At 35.1% G+C, this 14,834-nt stretch overlaps 1 protein-coding gene across 2 annotated transcripts in view; it reads right to left on the bottom strand.

The window, feature by feature from the left end:
- CACNA2D1 (calcium voltage-gated channel auxiliary subunit alpha2delta 1) overlaps positions 1-14,834 on the bottom strand; it is a 436,751-nt gene that overhangs the window by 54,807 nt on the left and 367,110 nt on the right. For both annotated transcript variants that reach the window (XM_075144442.1, XM_075144450.1), the window contains exons 13-15: positions 5,158-5,236; positions 3,050-3,099; positions 1,361-1,450 (exon numbers count right to left, since the gene is read on the bottom strand). In XM_075144442.1, coding sequence (XP_075000543.1) covers positions 1,361-1,450; positions 3,050-3,099; positions 5,158-5,236 — 219 coding nt within the window. The remainder of the gene's footprint in view (positions 1-1,360; positions 1,451-3,049; positions 3,100-5,157; positions 5,237-14,834) is intronic.

Genomic DNA, 14,834 nt, shown 5'->3' with positions numbered 1-14,834 from the left:
AGGAAAAGGCTTCAGAGTTGATTAGATACACCTGTGCATTTATGCTCTCATCTGTAATGAGAAAGTCCACAAATTTCAGCCTTTACTTCAACAGTTTAGCTTGGGTTGGTCTTCACTTAATAAATATATTAGTAAAAAGAATATTTCCTATTTTTTATAAATATATATTATGCACACACACAAATATATATATACACACATAATTATTTATACACAAACACACATACATAACACAAGAATGCAGAAAAGTTTGAAGGAAAGACTGAATGAACCCACTGAAAATATAAAGCAACACAACAGAAGTCTGCAGGTATCATCATTTTACTTCATTAAACAGATCTCTTTCTATCCCCAGTTACAAATTTAGCTTTGGCTTTACAACAGGATATGTACAGAACATATGAACTTTCGTCATAACATCCTTTATGTTTCCAGTAAGTACCTCAACAGTAACCAAGAAAACATGATTAATGAACTTCTGGCCATTGAAATTCCAAAGAAAAACTGGTTCCTTTGTGTCGCTCTCGGTTCCATAATGAGTTGATAAAAATTTTACAGTAATGCTGACTGACTGGAAGAAGTGGATTTTGACATGACATTAGATGACCATGTGAACTTGGATAAATACATGATTCCAGACGACCATTTTGCAGTAATTTTTGCCTAGTTAGAGTTACTCAGAAGAAGGTTATCTAGAGCAACAGATTGGATTGCTGCTAATAATACTTTGTATTTCGTAGTTTCCTGAAGATGTTTATTTTACAAGACCGAAGTGATAAATTCGGCAGTAAGGAGTTTCATATAACTTTTTGTTTATTTCCCTTTTTGTTTATATACACTGTCCAATTAAAGAAATCATTACCTTGTGCAAGCAAGTAATTACAACAACCATGATAGTTTAGAGATCCAAGTTCAAAATCTGTGCAAATCCCCAGTAACATTGACAGGTTTCATTCTGCCTAGAATGCTTTAAAGAAAAAATGAACTCCACACCAGTAACGTAACAGATGACCTCCACTGCAACACAGGTACAATACTGGAAAACTATTTGCTTCTTTTTTTTTTTTTTGTTAATTTGAGGATAACAATGGCCTACACTTAAAGATCTGTGCTTAGGATAAATTGTTTTTCTCTGTTAAAGTTCAGGACACTTAGGAGGATACTAGGTGCAAGTAATGACCAACAAGTTAGAAATAGCTGTTCAGCAAATTGTTCTATTGAATTGTACAGATGCTGGAAATGCGATAATATTATGTTTGGAACTGCAGGAAACTGAGTCCTCAGGACTGTGGAAAATGGACCCCTATAGTTAGTGATTTGATAAGATTCTTACTTTACTAAAGATAAATACAGATCATACCAGAGCATCCAGATAGACATTTGTCCATTGGACTTGTTTGGCTTTCTCTCCAGCTAAAACCATTGGTCTTCCCAAAACATCCAGATATTCCTGCCAAAAAGTGTAATAAACTCATCAGAAGGCAGTTATTAGACCAAGTCCAGAAACAGCATAAAAAATAAACAATAATGAAATAAAAACAATGAAAAGACCAGTAAAAAAAAAGCCAAAATTCACCACTAATACAGGAGTAGTATTTAATTATTTCTTTAAAATTATACTACCTAACAATTCAGTCTTCAGTTTGCAGTGTTTACTGCCAAGGCAATTCCTGTATTTCAGTCTCAGTCACATGGACCTTACACACCCATAACCACTGCTCTTTTTCCATGAAGTGAGAATTACAACTATTTCTGTTCCAAAATTAATTGCTAATGACATAATGAAATTACAAGCAGATTGCAGAACCTTCAACCCAGAAGAAAGAGTGGGTGATGGAGGGTGAGTGGTGTAGCAGCTGGGCATGTTAAGCTCCTACAGCAAGAACTTGCATAACTTGAAACAAAAAATTCAGAGTTTTAAAACCTAATAGTCCCTGCCTTCCTTCAGTCATGGGGTACAGCTAAAGCTGGTGATCTTATGAGATGTCAGACTTCTGGTCTGGTTTGGGAGTGGATGCCATCAAACTTGTTTCAGTCTTCAACCTTTTCTACTTGTCTGATCATATTAAGGATATTTCTTGCCATACACTATTTGGAAGAGTTTAACAGAATCAAAGGATGCTTATTCAAGCCAAAAAAAGGACTCATATTCTGCCAAAAAATGTCATGCCTGGCCTTGGAAGGACAAAGAACTGCTATAATATTTCTCTGCTTTTCTGGACATGGACTTTCAGACAACTGAAAAGAATATCTGTTCCTCTGCACTGTCAGTTTGGATCACACCATATAATTCCAGGGTCCTGTGCCCTTAATTATCTACACACATGGTTGCTAAAACTGTCCTGCATCCTTTTTGAAGGAAAAAAGCTGTCTCTCCCAGACTGGTTGGATCAATCCAGGAACCTCTCCTATAAGCAGGACTGTACCAGGTCACTGTTTCTGCCCAGCTGAGTTCAGATACTCCAGCAGGGCTATGCCCTCACACACATCCACAGCCTTCTCCGCGTAATACAAACCCTTAGGATCATGTTGTAAGTATGGCAGGAGCCAGACTATGAATGTCTAGACATGTTATAAAAATTTACTGGTTTTATAGAACTTTATAAAAAAATTGTTGCTGTGTCTCAGGATCAAAGAGGGACCTTGTAAGGCCAGGAGGAAAACTGAGCCCAAAATATAATCCTTGTGCAGAGAAGGTCTGCAGGATACAGATCACTTCAAACGCTATGTTGTGTGCACATGGTCAGCCTGCTTTAGAGGATGCTAGCGTGACTAGTATGCATGCAAGCTGCTGTGGGCCAGCTGGCCAGGGAAGCCGGGTTCGCATTGTAAATTGGCTCACTAAAACTACTCAAAAGAAATAAATAAATTAGAATACTTTAACAGAATAATATTTCATATGTTAAAAAAAAAAAAAAATCCATTTTTAATGTAGTGTGTCTTAAAATTTAATTAATTCAAACAGAGGTGATATGCAACATATTTAAGAACAGAAATTACTCCACTTGTTTATGTTACAAACGTATCTGGATTTGGCCAACACACTTACCTGGGTGTTTATTCTTATGGCTCCAATGGACGGAATTTCATAATAATAACCTAAAATTTGGAACAGAAATAGTTCCATTTTACTATAATATATTGTTAGTTTTTTGTTAGTTAATCTTGAGGAATTTAATTTAGCTTGTAATTTCTAATTTAATTCTTATAGAAATTATCACATATGAATGGAATACTTTTTTAGTACATGCCACCGCAACGCATGGCCACATATGATGAGTCACCATGCCATATAGGCCAAGCTAGTTACTCTTAAGCATTGAGAGTGTTGTTTTTAAAGCTGAGATAATGTACTGAACTTGTACTCCTGAATTCCCAGTTACTCTGATGTGCAAGTATATGTAATGGTCATTTTAATACACTGTGACAGCAACATAATTATATGCTGAATGCATATAGGAATGCGAATATAGCTACAGTTTGCCACAACAGTGACGTTCATAGCAGAAAAATATAAGCACTCTGTGGAAAGGATGAGAAAATCAAACTGGTATTTCTTCCAACTAAACATGAGAAATGTCTTTATTCATCATTGATTATATCACTTATTTGTTTGAATTAAAAATATTGCCCATATGCACCAATAAGACTGAAAAGACAGGCACTGAAATCCAGTTTCAGACCAGGTAAGTTGTAAGTCAAATTGGAAGGAAGTGGGGAGGACTGGAGAGGTAAGAGTGCTGAGGTTAGTCATTTACTTTGTCGTAAGCAATGTGACTTGATAATAAATTAAAACTTTTAATTAAGGAAAAATTAAATAAATCTTTGGTTCTTTGGCTATGCAAACAAATAGTCACATTAATTTTGGACGGAAGATTATGATCATTTTGCCTCGATAATAGGATGACGTAGGTGGTTATGCTTTAAGCGAGCTGGTCCTCATTTGTTTTAAAATAATGGAGTTCACATGCACACAGTATTTTGAGATACAAAGATACTAGTTAAAAAATCCCTATTCAAAAAAACAAACATTGATTTTTAGTAACTATCTGACATACAATCTGCTTAATGAAGTTTTAGTATCTTCTGCATAACTTGTCACCATACTGAGGGATTCATGAGGCAATGATATGTATGATATTCATACACACTATGGATTTTTCTATATCATAATGTTTTTCTGGTTCTATATCTTTCTCTTTCTCTTATCTTTGGTTTATGTTATTCTCATGCCTGAGAATCGTATCTTTTCCTCCTTCCCTGGCAGTCTTAATTTTCAAGACCCTTTGTAATCTATCCCACCTCTCACCTCTTGCTTCTTACTGATATGTAAAATACTTTCACATTTTCAGTCAGGCCTGGAAATTGCTCTATTTAAAATATTAAACAATATTGTTTGATAATTTCTCTATTTTTTATTTATTTGTATTTACCTCTTATCTCTTATTCCATAATTGTACTGTAAGGTGTTTGAGACACCTCTTTCTAACACTCTTTTTAAATATTTCTGACCATGTAGAAATTTTAGGAGAAAGCATTTTACTTCCTTACTTTCACCTTTTAAACTTTTTTTTCCCTACATAAAGAAATCAGGATAAAAATTTAAAAAATATAAAGTACTCTTAGAAGCTAAGAAAGCAAGAATAATTTTGATATTTTCATCAAAAAAGGGGAAAAAATGCAAGTCATCTGGTCCCTTGTAAGTTTTGGAGAAAAACAGAAAGAAATCCAACCATCCAACCAAACAAACAAAAAATCCCTTTGTCCAGACCCCTTAATATAAAACAGCTTTGCTTAATTTCTTATCTGTCATCAGTTCCATCTTTTCAAGATGGCTATTGCAATGAGAATTCTCAAAACTGAACAGTATATTATTATTATTATTATTATTATTATTATTATTATTAAAATACTATGATATTTTTCTTACAATATAAAGTTTTAAATAAAGTAATCAGAAATAAATATGCAAGTTTACTCTTTTTATATATATGCTTATACACATTATCTCATCAAATAACTTTTTGGAACTTTTATTAAAAAATGCAATAAAGATAAAAATCAGGCTGAAAGAAAACCTGTAATTTTTAGAGAATAATAAAGACGTTCCCTATCCAAAGCTTTAGCAAAGAATAGTCTCAAAGAAAAACACAGTACCTTTATTTTCACAGGCCATCCACTGTATGGGTCCTTTGTCATAATTATGTTGACCAACAGAAAATGTGAACACACGTACCTATGCAAGTTAAAAAACAATGTATATAACTTAACTATATGTCATTAATTAGCTGTGACTCTCAAGTTAATGATCCTTGGATTTTTCATACATTTGAACAAAAAAAGAAAACTATGAATTTTCCATTTTTTATCACCATAATAGATACACAGTTATTATGATATTTTATGTATTCCTATTAATTGGTCCATGAAGTAGAACTCAGGAAGAATGTTCTTTCATACATCTTTCATACTTTAAAGCTCTTAACATCAGTTACCGTCCATGAAACCTTTTTTTTTTTTCTCCTAGGGTGGTAATTATAACTCTTCACATTTTGTTAAATTAGTTGACATAATCTTCTATAATATTAGATGCTCATCAACAAATTAAAATGAACATATGCATGGCAGTAAAATTCAAAACAATGCAAAACATATGAAATGTTTATATACTACAAAAAACAAATTCTCATTTTGCTCAGATTTTGAGTCTTTTTCATGTAAAACCACTAAATTAGTTCAACAGAGTTCCATGAAAGGGTTAAACTTCTGATAGTTCACTTTAAGCTCTTGATATTCATTAAAACTATATGTTTTATAAGCATAATTCTATTTTGTTTAGCCAATGCAACTCCAATCTATTTCAGCAGCTGAGGGGATTCATGGATTCATAAGAATTCACCAAATTCTGTCCAAGTTTTGGACTGAAAACAGGCTTCTCAGCTGAAATTATTTTCCATGCAAATTGTCTGATTTGAATGAGAAAAATTAAAAACAAAACCCGGTATTGCTGTGTACAAATTAAAAATCCTACAAGACACATAGAAAAATTACGAATATTATGTTTCAGCTTCTGGCTGAATATTTTGTTCCAAAGCTGAGTGTTTCTGTAAAAGGTGGGAAAAATATTTTCTCAACAGTTTTAATAAGCTGTTCACTGTTATCATGTCCCTCTGAAGGAATGTCCAAGGACCAGACTGCCTTTCCTTTTCAGGCATCTCTTTCTTTATGGACCTTTAACTTTACCACTTCACTTTACAAATCACAGATCACAACATGAAATCAGAATATGAATTCCTTTTCATGGAGCTTGATGACTATGTTTAAAATTAAAACATAATTCAATTAATTTGCATGCAGGTTATAACTGAGTAATAAGATAATGTTTTCTTTAAAACATATTCACAACATAAAATTGCAGAGACTCCTTGTGAAATACTGATCATTGTTAAGTTTTTAAATGTACATTTATACAAATTCTCATCACATTATTTAACATGTGTGATTACTACCTAAACCTTCATTTGTTACATAAGCAACAAAAATTGTGTGACATAATCAGAGCTTATGTATTAACCAAGAGCTGTAGGAATAGCTACAAATCATCAGTCAGCAGCTAGCAATTGATGAGACTTTATTAGTGTTGACCCCTATATGCAAGGAGGGCAAACAAAGCTTTGTGCTAGATGTTATTTTTAATTAACTATACATTTTGATTTGTTTTTTCCATACAAACCCTTTGTTTTTGCAGTTAAAAGCAGAATTAAAACAACTACTCTGATGCACTGAATGCTGATTCAGGTGCTTGTTTTTTTTAAATACAGACAAAATTTGAAGTTTTTCAATAAAGCTAATAAGACTCTCATACAGGGTAATTTCTCAGTAATGAGTCAGGTCAATTATAGTTCTAGTTACCCAGATAGGTATGGGAATGGCTGTACATGTGTAAAATTTTGTTCTCATAGTTCATATGGATAGATACAAATGAAAAATACCTTCTATTACCTTGAAAATATCAGTATTGATAGTGCGAACATGACTTCACCTGATATGTCTGTATCTCATTTATTTTTTTAATACTGTACCACATTGTAAATTCAAGTTACATTTGCCATCCCCCATTTGTTCTTGACCTCTTTTACAAAATGTCAGCTATAACTCTTCTAATGAATCTTTCTGTTTCTATTTAATTACCATCTATTTTTTTCCAAGTTGAATATCACAATGTTATTTTCTATTGGTATCTCTCAGCTTACAATGTCCCTGCCTACTATACTCCTGTTCTTTTTTTTGGACTCACAACTGCTCCCAGTGTAGTGTCCATTAAACACTTGATTCAGTTTACATTCCTCTCAAAAATTATGATGCAATTAGAAAAAACCACTGAAGGCCACTAGTTAGATAGTTGAGTGACCTGATATGTCTTTTGGATTAAAAGTAACTAATTAAGTTAAAACATAGTCATGTGGGTTTGCTTGTGTGTGTATAAAACACGAGTCAATTAGGCTGGACTGTCTAGCATTTGATCTCAAATGTAAAAATGAAACACTTGGATTCAAGTTGCGAAATGGTATGTAATTTAGGGAAAAGAAGCAGCATGTTAAATCTGCAACTAATCTATAAAGAATTTAGAATTTAAATTATTGACAACAAGCAGAGGACAATATATCTGATTTACTGTTCCTTGGATAATTAACAGAGATAAAGAAGTGCAATGAAAATTGGAGTTTTTAATTGTTACTTGGTTTGGCAAGAGGGTGGAACACTCAAAAAAGTTTTCTTTTTCCTATTGCCTCATCTGGAATTGAGTAGAATGACAGACCAGCTGGAAAAATGAGTCAGCAAGTCAAATTAAACAAGCCAATTTTAGCAAAAAAACATGCTCTGTGCTAACATTTTCTGTGACAGGACCCAGAGTCAGCCAAAGGACCGAGATGTGTCTGTCTATACCTTTTCCTTATAGACATCTCTCCAAAGAAGACAAAAGGCTTTTAAACAGATTTAATTACTTTTAATAGGGAATTTATGACTGAGAACACTTGGAGCAATTAGATCAGACACAATGGATATGAGCACCTCTCCCTTTGCCTGTCCTTCCTTTTAAGTTTGGTTTCAACCAACTAAGTGGATTTCTGAGTTGAAGCAAACTGCCAAGTACTCTTTGATCCCAAGAAGTTGTTTTCCATCACCACCGAGGTCTGGTTATTTCTTCTCTCTGCTTCTCTGCAACCTCTTAGATTCTGTGTAAACTACAGGTTCCCGGGTCCTTTTGCTATGACTCTTGCTCTCCACCATCTGCACCAATGGATGGACACTTCTGTCCCCCAAAACTGTTTCCCAGGGAAAGTGCAACACTACCTCTGTACAAGGGAGATCCACTTATTCTCTTCATAAAGAAACATAACTTTCAAATCAATAAAAACCAATAACGGGTAACGGGTAGCTAATTCTCTGTATTTTTCTCACTCTGAAACTGATCTTGGGGAGAAAACACAAAATCTTTTATTCTTTGTATTATTCATTTACAGTATATAGTAAAGCAATATACTTATTAACAAAAAAAAACGAGTGTAGAATTAATGTAAGGACAGTCAGACAGTGAGTGGCACAGGCTGCCCAGAGGGGTTGTAAAGTCTGCCTCCTCTGAGGTTTTAAACACCAAACTAGATAAAGCCCTGAGCAACCTGGCTTGATCTTATTACTGACATTGGACTAGAGACCTCTGGAAGTCTCTTGCAACCTGACTTATCCTAGGATCCTATGAAGGACATCAAAGGAAAACAAGCAAAAATCCAACTCCCAATCAGAGAAAGTAGTAGACAGAAAAGAAAGCTACAGGAAATAGAGGAAGAAGTACTGTACTGAAGAAAATACAATTGCCTAATTATATAATTAATTTGCTTTTTATTTTGTATTTCTCTCTAGCAGAAAAAGCTTATAAAAACCAAGGTGAATAGAAGGATTCTGACTGCTACAGATATTAGGTGATAATGGCACTCAAGAGAGTTCTGATGAAGAGCTACCCATGGAAAGGTTGCTTTCCCTACAGATCTCAGTTGCATTTTACCTATCTCATTTCTTCATTTTGCTATTGGAATAAAATAAAGCAAGATTAATTAGACTCTTCCTTTGGGTGTATCATATTACGAGTATTACAGAAAATTAACAGCTTGAGTGAAGTTAATTCAAAGTGGTAACTAAGCACAAGATCACCCTTACTGTTTAGACCACTGCATATGTGCGTAGGCAGTATGTGTCGGCCTACAAGAGTTTGAGAAACTGCAGCCACTCTGCAGGCAGTTCAGAGTGGTTGAATACATATATTTTTTGACAAATAAATTGTCTTGAATTTTATGCTATTGCAATAAGAGAGCTCTCAATAACCATTTATGTGCATCTCTTCATTTCTATGTTTAGGAGGAGATTAACTGACCTTTGGAGATATATATGTCTCTTTATCAGATATCGAGAGCTACACAATAAATTTACTCAATTAGATGTAGGCAAGATTAATCCCATCATTTTATGTCTATCATGTAAAATCAGCAAGAGTGCATCTTTCTCTAACACTAGATAAACAAACTTACTGAGACAAAATTGATCTAATCAAATCATACAACTTCAGTTTTCATGATGACAGTATGATTTCAGAATATTTTAATCTGGCCTTTATAACTGCAGGTAAAGATTCACAGATAATCTCTTTTACTATAGACAAGAGAAGTTGTGATATAGACGAATAATTCAGTAATTCCAGCATGATCAGGAAATTATTTTTCCCACTAATGCATTTATAATCAGATATGATGAAAAATTGTTTGCAGTTTATATTTAATAGGTACACTTCTGAAATAAGAGAACAATGCACAAAGCCTATTTTTCTGACTAAAAACATAAAATTGTTTTTCTAAATTCCATTATGCACTCCATCTTCTAAATCACTTGTAAGTATAGCCTTTAAAGCACTTAATCATTTTGGTACTCTTCTGCCGTAAGTCAGGGAAATGCTATGTGGTTTTCAAGCTGCCACAGTTAAAACTGTGAATGCATTTTTTCCTTACTGTCTTTACATCTGTGGGCAGAAATCTGAAGATGATTTTGGATTCTGCTGTGAACTGACTGAGACCAGAAGGCATTTATGACCAATTTGACCAAGAACAGAACTTCAGAGGATGATCTGAAAATCCTGTATACTAATTAGGAAACCACCTAGGATTAGCCAATAGGAAGCAACAAATACAGAGTTTCACCTAAATTCTGGTCCATAATCTGCCATGCTGAACTGCTCAATTCAGGACTTCCAGGGATGCAGTCCTGAACCGTTTGGGTTATATCTGTAAAAGTAAAGCAGCTTTATTTTCCTAGGAAGCACAGGGAGAAGAGAAAGAAAAGTTCTGGTAGGGGGGTAAGACTCACAATAATGTGTTAGGAGGAAGTTTTATGGTCCCTTAGGCTATGTTTATGCAGTAAATAAAATGGGATGTAAACCATTTTCTTTCTCAGGCCAAGTGGCACAGCATGGCTCACATCTCTACAGCTAAATTATGTTGCTTTCCTCCCTCCCTGTCCCACCCCCCATATTGGGTGATGTCATTATAAAGTCTTTTGGGAACAGGCCCTGGCTCATGCTACCCCCTGAACTGAACCCAGACATTGTTCAAAAGAGTTGAGTGCCACAGGCCAAGAACCATACTGTTGAGTCTGTTAACAATTAAACAGTATGGATAATTGTGGACATTTCTCTAGCTGGTACCCTGGTCTTGGATCGTTTATTAGCATGGGTACAGCTGTGTGATTCACACGTAAGAGTAAAGCTGGTTTTCTTGTGATGAACTGAGCAGGGCTCACTCTTTTCAAGATGACTGTGACAGTGGTATCTCTAAGCTTTTAAATGAGAGTTCAAAGCTCAGACAAAAGCGGTGTGAGTTCATGTTTCTCAGTTTGAGCAAATTCATAGCTTGCACTGTTCTGAATACCAGGCTCAAGGAAGTTCAGAAGTTGGAGATTTAGGCTTTTGTATGTGTCTTAGACTGCCTACACATTTTGCCCTTAACAACAATTGCGCAAAACACATGAGATGACCTAAGCAGCAGGGAATGAAAGCTAGTCAGGTGCTAAGGTTGTGAAGTTTTAAAATTCTGGAACTCAAAATGCAGAATTCACAGGTTTTTGTCAAGTTAGGAAATACCAAGAATGGCATGATACACCAACAGAAATGTATCAAGTTGTATTTTTGATACTTATGACTACTTTAAGATCTGCCTCCTGCTTTGGGTACTCTCCGAAAATATGTGTAGACTTGAGGAAATTGGGGAGAAAAACCCACATGGGAAACAATAAGAATTTAGCTCTCAAACATTTAGATGCGAAGATAATTGCAGGCTGGACATCTTTACATTTACAGACATGAAGGAAGTATAAATGCATTTGATAAAGCACCTACTCAAGTCTTTCCATAATTGACCCTCTATTCTCTGATTCAGCAAGGCATTTAAGCATGCAAGTAATCCCCATAACATCAATGGAAAAATGCTTTAATCAAGGCACGTGTTTAAAGACTAATAGAGCAGGTCCTTGGAACTACTTTTCTAGACATTTATCCACAATGAATTATTTCTCCCAGACTTTCCATGTATATTTGCAGTCTTCTTTATCATTAATATCTTTCATTCACTACAATTCAACCTCAAACTTCAAGCTACAATGCTAGCTTATGAATTCATAGTCTAATTATAGTCTGTGTAATTATAGTCTAATAAAGGAGAGAAATAATGACACTCTAAAATTAGCTCACATTACAATCTAATGTTAATCCTTCTTCTATCTTAAAATAAAAAGAAAAATTAAATTTGTTACATATTAGGAGATTATTGGAGAGTCTCACTTGCTTTGGATGTGATTCTATACTGATAATATGGGCCCAAAACCATTTAACGGTCTTAATATATTGGGAAAATAGATCCAAGAACACTAATGTGTGGTGTAGTTATATACAATTACTCTACAAAAGGAACTAACAACTGAGGATTATACCTGAAGTCTTCATAACATATGCATACAATGAAAGCTGTGTGTTCACTGACGAAGTCTTTAAAGTAAATGCCATGAAACTCTGCAATGTGTTTTGAGAACTGCAAAGTGTTTCAAAAATGAAAAAAGTGGTTTCATCCAGCTTGCTTTGTTTCCTCACAAAGAAAACATATCTGCATGAAAATGGGGATATTTTCTAGTGCAGAGGTTGAAAACACCATTATAGTTAACATTTTGAAAAGAATCAGAATTAACATTCTCACAGAATTAAAAAAATACTCACCAAGTTACACTGTTCTACATCTTCTCAGTGCCACCTTGTGGAACTACAGCAACTCATTGCTTACTCACTAAAGGGCCAGCACGTGGTGCCCCTTCCTCTTCTGCTGTACTGCTAAAACTATGAAGGTATAAATACCCTGCTCATACCTGCTAATCCACCTCTGCTAAACTGAATATAATTAGGTTGATGAACCACTGATGATGTGATCCTTTAAGTCTTTACCTAGTTTAGATTTAATCTTTGATAAGCCAGAAGTATCACAAAAGTACAAGCAGAATTATTCAATTCTATATGCTCACAATGACTTAATGTAGGAATATTACATAATGACGAGGAGGCTAGGTCTGCGGTACTACACTGTCTCCACAAATAAGGTGAAGTTTTTAATCTCAACATTTTCCAGATGTAGGTATAAATAAGCTCTGTTTTATTAGCTTTTTACAACATTAGTCTCAAGAACAGCAGTAAGAAAGAGAAAAGCTGTGCTTTCAAAAACACCAGTAGGACTTCACAACGATGTGTTTGAATTTGAGAGTCAGTTTGGCTGTGTCATCCCTACCAAAAATTGGGCCTTGGTCCACTCTTCAGCCTTAAGAGCAACCGTAGCAGCAGAACCCACGTACATACATAGGAGTTAAACCATTGCTCCTTCCCTCTTCCCCTTTCCTTTCTGCCCTGGGAGCAGTCCCAGCACCTTATTTGGGAGCGTGCCAGTTAGCAGAGGCTGAAAAGCTCCCAGGTTTAACTAACAGTTAAAACCTATAACTGATTGCAGGACAGTGTCCAAGCCCATGTCTTGGCCCCATGTAATTTACAAATCTAAATGGTTCCTTAAGATATTTAGATTTATATGATGTCTCCGATAGACTGTAATGCAGTTGCTGTATGCTGTAAGCCTCTGAAAGGCAGAGATGGATTTTATCTAGAAATAAAAAGTCCTCAAGTAGTCTTCTGTGATGCAGATTTGTGGCTGTAGCTCTGGCTCAAAGGATGCCAGCACACTGGTTGCTTCTCCTGTGATTTCCACCAAAAATGCCATCCTCATTGGACCACCCCACATCACCTCAGAAATAAATGTAAACTAATCAGTTTGGATCAGGTGATTTTCTAGCCACTCATCCTGTTTCCCAATTTTCAGATGAAGAAATTACACTATCATCTTTTTAACAATTCCACTGTTAAATGTTTTACTTTGACTACCCAGGTTCTATTTACTCAGTTGATCTGTTTCCTTCCTTGGTTATATTAATAACACAGTTTCTTTGTTGAAATGAAAAACAATTAAATTTTTCCTTTTCCCTAAGCTACTTCTCCCTGACACTCAGCATTTAGCATTCCCTGAAGAAAAAGTCTTTTTTTTTTTTTTTCTGAGAGTTCCTTGTAAATTTGGTGGCCCATATCAGGAACTAGACAAAGGAGTTGACAAAGTAATTCCCTCTGTACTCTGGATTAAAAGCATTTTAGGCGTTTCTTTGATAGTCAAAACAACATTTAGAGGCAGCTGAGCAGCTGGAAAGGACCAGATTAATTAGAGAGATATTTACTGTTCATATTGTGACACTAAGCCTTCTTTTCTTTTTTTTTTTTTTTTTTCTTTTTTTGGGGGCCTTATAAGCCCCGGGGAAGAAATATTACAATAACAGCTAAGGATTTAAAGGAATATTTAATATTCCATTGAATATTTCAAAAGTAGTTTTAATCAGGTACTTTGCCTTTTTTTTTTTCATGCAAATATTCTTTGTTTGAAAATAGTATATTAACTATCCTCTTTGTATAGTTACTCCTACCATTTTTTACTCCCATTACTCCAGTTCATGTACAGTATGGAAAACACTGACTGAAACTAAATGGCTGCAAATGCCAAACAGTTATATTAGAAGAAGAAAAAGGACAGGGGGAAAGGGAGGGGCCATCGGAAATTCTCATTTCCAGCAGAATCCATTTACAGGAAATCTTCCTCTCTGGAATTATCAGTTATACAAAGTTCATGTCTAATTTTACAATGGCCTGATCTTCACAGGAACATGAAAATTCCAAATGAAAACGATTTAGTGAGCTTGAAAAAGGGTATGCTAACTTAACAAGGAAAGGGACTTTTGTCCATGTTCACATGTTGTTTCTTGGAGATTGACCTGGGAACAGAACGGTATCTTCCGATCACCTTAGAAGAGGGAGATTGAGGAATGAAAATGCTTCAAGTTTGGTTCCCTTGCCTTTTTTAGGTAGAAAAAAAGAATAGCTACTATATAACAATGGAAACTCAGTACTCCCGTATAGGACTGTGCTCAGGGCAACCTGACCTTGTGTCTGCTTGCAGGTAAGACGTTCCATTACTGACACAAGCAGGCACTGACGAAGCCTGCTGTCAGCAACTGGCAAATGTCCTAGCATGGCTGAAAGACTGAGTCTTATGCGCAGTCGTGTAATACAGAATGTCCTTCACAGTTAGCAATTAATGCAATCACTGTGCATGCTCACACATTGTACTTCTTGCCAAACTGAAATCTCAGGATTGTCTATGAGA

The sequence above is a fragment of the Calonectris borealis genome, chromosome 1 (genome assembly GCF_964195595.1).
Source record: "Calonectris borealis chromosome 1, bCalBor7.hap1.2, whole genome shotgun sequence".
In the NCBI taxonomy this organism is placed as follows: Eukaryota; Metazoa; Chordata; class Aves; order Procellariiformes; family Procellariidae; genus Calonectris; species Calonectris borealis.
The sequence above is the reverse complement of the archived record's forward strand: the minus strand, read 5'-3'. Positions and strand labels throughout refer to the sequence as shown.